Consider the following 5,107-nt stretch of genomic DNA (forward strand, 5'->3'; position numbering starts at 1 on the left):
ATGTTCATTTAAATGTCATGTTTGCAGAGAGATTCCCACTGAGGCTCAGGGCAGGTTTGCACTAAAGATCCGCGCTGTGTTGCTCCAATAAGTCAGTTATCAGGTTTAATCCAAATCCCATGTGTGTGTCTGTCTGAAAGCTAATGGATGCTCCCACAGTTTGGTGCACATTAACCTTAAGACACGTTTACAGCCGTTTAAGCTCATTAACATAATATGAGATCAGGCTGAGGGCTTCTGTGACAGTCCTCACAGACTCCTTTGTTGCACCTCCAAATGTTGTTTTACTCACAGGGAGACTCCCCGCTCCGCGTGAATCATTCATGGCCTGCGTGTTGTGTGGACTACAGCATGCAGCTTTCTGAATGGAGCACATGAGCGCCAAGGCCTGTAGTCCTCGACAAGGAGCTGTCAGTGTGAATCAGGCGAGGGGCGGCTAGTGGAGCAGATGGGAGACACAGGCTTACAACAAAACAGCATCAGCGCGCACAAGCCACAGACAGACGTCCCCATGTCATGCAATACAAAATAGGCCGGGGGATTGAGTCATAAAACACTCCGAGGTAGGGGAGGGAGGGAGGGAGGGAGGGAGGGGGGTGAATGAGTAACACACTTGATGTGCAGAGGAGCAGAGAATGCTTAAACATGACCCTGCAGAGGTGAGCCACGTAGAGGCCTTGACCTCCAGCCAGACACTGGAGGGCTACATAGGCGCCACAGCCACTGCTCCCAGTCCTTCCCTCGCTCCCACTGGCTGGTATTTGTAGGTTGTCTCTGATGGACAATAAATCACTGAAATCCTCCCTCTCCCCTTGTCTCTTTCCACTCTCTTTCTCTCTGCAGTTGAGGAAGAGATGAGTTCTAGTCTGCAAGGGACCACCAGACCCACACAGGGATGGACCTCCTAGCCGGTCGCCCCCCCAGCGGCCTCTGAAGCACCACCCTCTCACTGTGTAATACTTGACCGTCACACGTGTTGGCACTGAGCAGACATGGATGAGAGCGGGAGTGGATGACAGGAGCGCAAAGGCGACTGCCACGGAGAGAAGTCGAGGGGAAGCAGAGAGTTGTCTCTGGGATGTACTGACCGCTCACCGTTCGAAATCTAACCAAAGACTCCGTCGCACCTTACTGCCAGCGCACATCTGCCACCCTAAAGTAAATCAATGGTACATCCTCCAGAGCATGGGGTGTGTTAAATCCAAGAGGAGCAACTGTGCTGGACAAAATGCAAACTCCACAGAGAAGGTGGAAGGCAAAGCCAAGGGGTCGAGGGGCGAGAAAGCGTACTTGGTTCACTCAGAGATGGGCTCGCCGGAGAGCTCCCCTCAGGTCAACCCAGTGCTGCTGGAGTACGCCCAGAGGCTCTCCGAGGAGATCGTGGCCCGGGCCGTGCAGCAGTGGATGGAGGTAGACCGTCGCTACAGCGACATCCCCTACATTGAGTGTGATGTGCCGTGACATGGGGAGGGCTGTCGCAGTGGAAAGGCCAAGCTGAGACTGCCTTGACCTTTGATTCCGGAGGCTCTACGTGTGATTAGGTCAGTAGTCTCAAACACCTTCATTCAGAATGCATTCTTCAAGCATCTACCATGATGTGAGCAGGAATGTGAATGGGCTGTCAGTAATTCAGTTTTGACCCACTTTTGGATTGGATTATATGTGGATTGAGCCTAAAAACCCTGTTCTAAAGCGACCAAAGCACTCTGATCCCGTCCATGTCTCTGTGATTATCTGTATCAAAGCTGGAGCCTTGCTGAAGCAGAGTGTCTTCAGCTGGATATCATCTGTCTCAGACCTTATTTGTCCCCACTCCCAGTAGGTGTTGGCTCTCTGTGGCTGCAAGAAAGTAAGAAATCCTATCAGATATTGCCTGGAATTGTAATGCCAGCGAAAGTTTATCCTGTCCGTTGACGCTGTCCGAGGGCCAAGAATCGTTCCTCTTATGGAGGAAGTTATTAATAGATCCCTTCATTCTGTGACGGCTCTCACTTGAAAACCTTCCCTGGTATCGTCAGGTCACAAACACACCCAGCTGTCCGGCCCCTTCTGGTTGGACTACAGGCTCCACTGGTTGAAGTTCTCCCTTAATGGCCCCCCCTGAGACCCAGTGGCTGAGCCACAGCGAAGAGCATCTTCCTCCGCCCTACTTATCTCACTGCCATTAGGCAGCCTCCACCGCAGCCCTCCACCCAGCAGGGAGGGTCCTCAAAATGGGTCCAGGAAATTATGTGTACAAGTTGTGTGTTTCCTGTTCTCCAGGATATTCTGTATACACAAGCCACAGTATGGGAACTTTGACATGAGGATCCAGATCACTGGGGGCCTGCTGGTCTCTCAACCACAAAGAAACCAGGCCATCAGAAAGGATTGACACACTTTTGAAAAAGGATTTGGCTCGTCAACAGAACTGGAGTTAAAAATCAAAACAAAACACGTGATTTTGGCTAAAATGTTGTAGGCCTAGGTTTTTTTTGTCAACATTGTGTCATTGTACAACATCTATTTGACAAATACTGCCATCTGCCCAATAGAGGACGACAGCACAAATATGCAAACCTCGAAATCCATGACACCTCAGTCCAGCACACGGCTTCTGAAAAAGGTGGGGTGCTGCTCCGCATCGATGCATTAAGTACCGGCACAGAGTAGGTATATTTGGAATAGAGGTTCACAACTGCCAAAGTCCTTAATGAATGTTACTTCGGGCCCAACACAGCTAAGGTGAATTCTTTTATACTGTATGATTTCTATCAGTGGGGCTATTATACACGTCCGGTCTTTGTTCAAGTGGAGCTGCAGGCCGAGGCCTCTGAAGTCAACAGCTAATAACTGATGTCATTGGGATTTACCCAAAATTGAAGTTGCATCTCCAGTTAGGCTCCACTGAAAAACATCGAAGAAACCTAAACTGCCACACAACTATTTGCAGTGATAAAAGCTTGGAATAGTGTCGTAGCAAAGAAAGGAAAACCATGACAGTAGTGGCTGCACGTATACTTCAGCACATGCTGATAAGCCATATGAAACAGTGGCAGGGTGCTCTGCCCACTTGCCTTCTCCCCATGTCCTTTCTTATAGTGTGACAGTGTTTCTGTGTCTAAAGCTGGACATTACCAAGACAATACAGCTGATGTCAGTCACATTCTATTGGGAAATATAACCAATACAGATGCTGCAAAATGTGCCCATTTTAGTGAAAATTGATCAACAAGTCATTGTGAATGGCATTGCTTAGGAGAGCGGGGTTCGTTATAAAACACTGCCCCAAACCCTGCAAATCAACACTGAAAACAGAATTTGCACTAATCCGTGCGGACAGATGAATCTCTGGGGGTCCTCCCAGACATGTTGTGAACACACTAAAATTAGAGATGACATATTTCTCCTCACACCATATTCCTGATTCTTCTTCCTCTGATGCCACTTGTTTAGCTTCAGATAGAACAATAATAATCTCACTGCGGTGCTGGGAAACTCTTCTCTGTGAACGTTGGGATTCGAAAGACCAGAAGGCCTGTTTGAATAGAACGAGACAGAGCTGACAGCAGTTTGGTCAGTCCACGCACATTTTCTTTACAGTTCACCAACCGGAGGATGAGTCATTCTGTTTCACATTTAGAATAGTGACACTAAACCGAGTGATGGCAATCTGTTTCTTAGGTTATACGTCAGAGATGTTGCCATAATGCTGATGTCAGGCTTGACTGTGCAAAATGTTCAACATCACAGAGAAAAGTTAAGTTTTGACAAATTGTCTTCTGTGTTTACATATTTCCAAGAGATTGAGTTATTTTTAACTCTGGCAAAGATCAGGTCTTGTGGTTGTCTGAGAGAAAAGCAGTGAGTCGGATTTCCCCTCTTCAGACAGCCACGAAGGGGCCGAGTCTGCACCACAAGCGGTTAAAAATGCGATCCAGTGTGAACGCCTGTCTTCATTCAAACATCTGTGTCTTCCAGTTGATGCTTTTACCACTGACTGAAAGGCTGCCAACGCTTCCATCTGGAAACAGTGATTTGTGGTTTTTAAAGGTCACCCATTTTAAACTATTTCATTACTCCAGGTGTTTGACAGAGATGGGAGGTGCTGCTATATTGGCCAGACTCACCGGACACTTTTCGTAGGATTTATTCATCACAGGAGGGGTAGACCCCCTGAGGAGCAGGAATATGTAGTGTCCTTTGGTACGGTTCACATTCGGGCTGCAACTAACGATGATTTTCATCATCAGTTAATTTGTCACTTATTTTCTTGATTAACTGCTTTGTGTATAAAATGTCAGAAAATACTAAAAAATTTCTTTCCACAGCTCAAAGTGATTCTTTATTCAACCAGCAGTCCACAAACCCAAAGATGTTCAGTTTACACATGTAATGTGCATGTCATCAGATGGCAGAGAAAGGCATCAAATCCTGACATTTGCTGAAGCCACAAAATTATTTATCAATTTATCGATGATCAAAAATACCTGATTCGACTATCAATTAATTTCTACAGCTCCTGTTTAAATGAGTTACGAGTTCTGCTGCAGCCTGAGCTGAACCTGCCTGTCCATAGGTCCCTTCACTACAGATCTTATGCTGCTTGGACCATCCAGTTGATCCAATAACGCACTACCTACAGCTGGTCAATCTCAGCTCATCATTGCCAACGGTATCACAGGGTTGCACCCAAAATGCCTCTGATGTATCAGTGTTTTACAACAGTCAAAGTGACCCACGGATGAAACAGCTGTCAGGGAGCTGAAGCGAAAAAAGATGAGCGGACTAGACTGTAAAGTGAAACACAAGAAGCCATTTGATGAGCGGTTCCCTTCATTTGTCTGTTGCCAAATATGTGAGTAACAGCCTCTGGGAAGCAGCTCCGCAAGAAGGTTCATGTCAGCCTGTGAACACATCGTCGTAAAAAATAACTTAAAATGTGTGACCTTTTGCATATTCTTATACAATATTCATATAACTTGCAAACTGTACATACAGTGTGTGTAAAAACTGATGCTGCCAATAAATCAGACTTCTGCCTTCTATCATTACTGAAATATTACATCGTTTTAGTTCTGAAATGCGTTGAAGTACACACACACACACACACACTCCTTTCAAGATA

At 46.5% G+C, this 5,107-nt stretch overlaps 1 protein-coding gene across 1 annotated transcript; it reads left to right on the plus strand.

Annotated features, from left to right (window-relative positions):
- The first annotated feature begins 1,102 nt into the window (after positions 1-1,102).
- c10h2orf88 (chromosome 10 C2orf88 homolog) lies at positions 1,103-3,188 on the plus strand. Its single transcript, XM_070838325.1, has one exon. The coding sequence runs from the start codon at positions 1,186-1,188 to the stop codon at positions 1,459-1,461; it is 276 nt and encodes a 91-aa protein (XP_070694426.1). The 5' UTR covers positions 1,103-1,185; the 3' UTR covers positions 1,462-3,188.
- The last annotated feature ends 1,919 nt before the right edge of the window (positions 3,189-5,107 follow it).

The sequence above is a fragment of the Pempheris klunzingeri genome, chromosome 10 (genome assembly GCF_042242105.1).
Source record: "Pempheris klunzingeri isolate RE-2024b chromosome 10, fPemKlu1.hap1, whole genome shotgun sequence".
In the NCBI taxonomy this organism is placed as follows: domain Eukaryota; kingdom Metazoa; phylum Chordata; class Actinopteri; order Acropomatiformes; family Pempheridae; genus Pempheris; species Pempheris klunzingeri.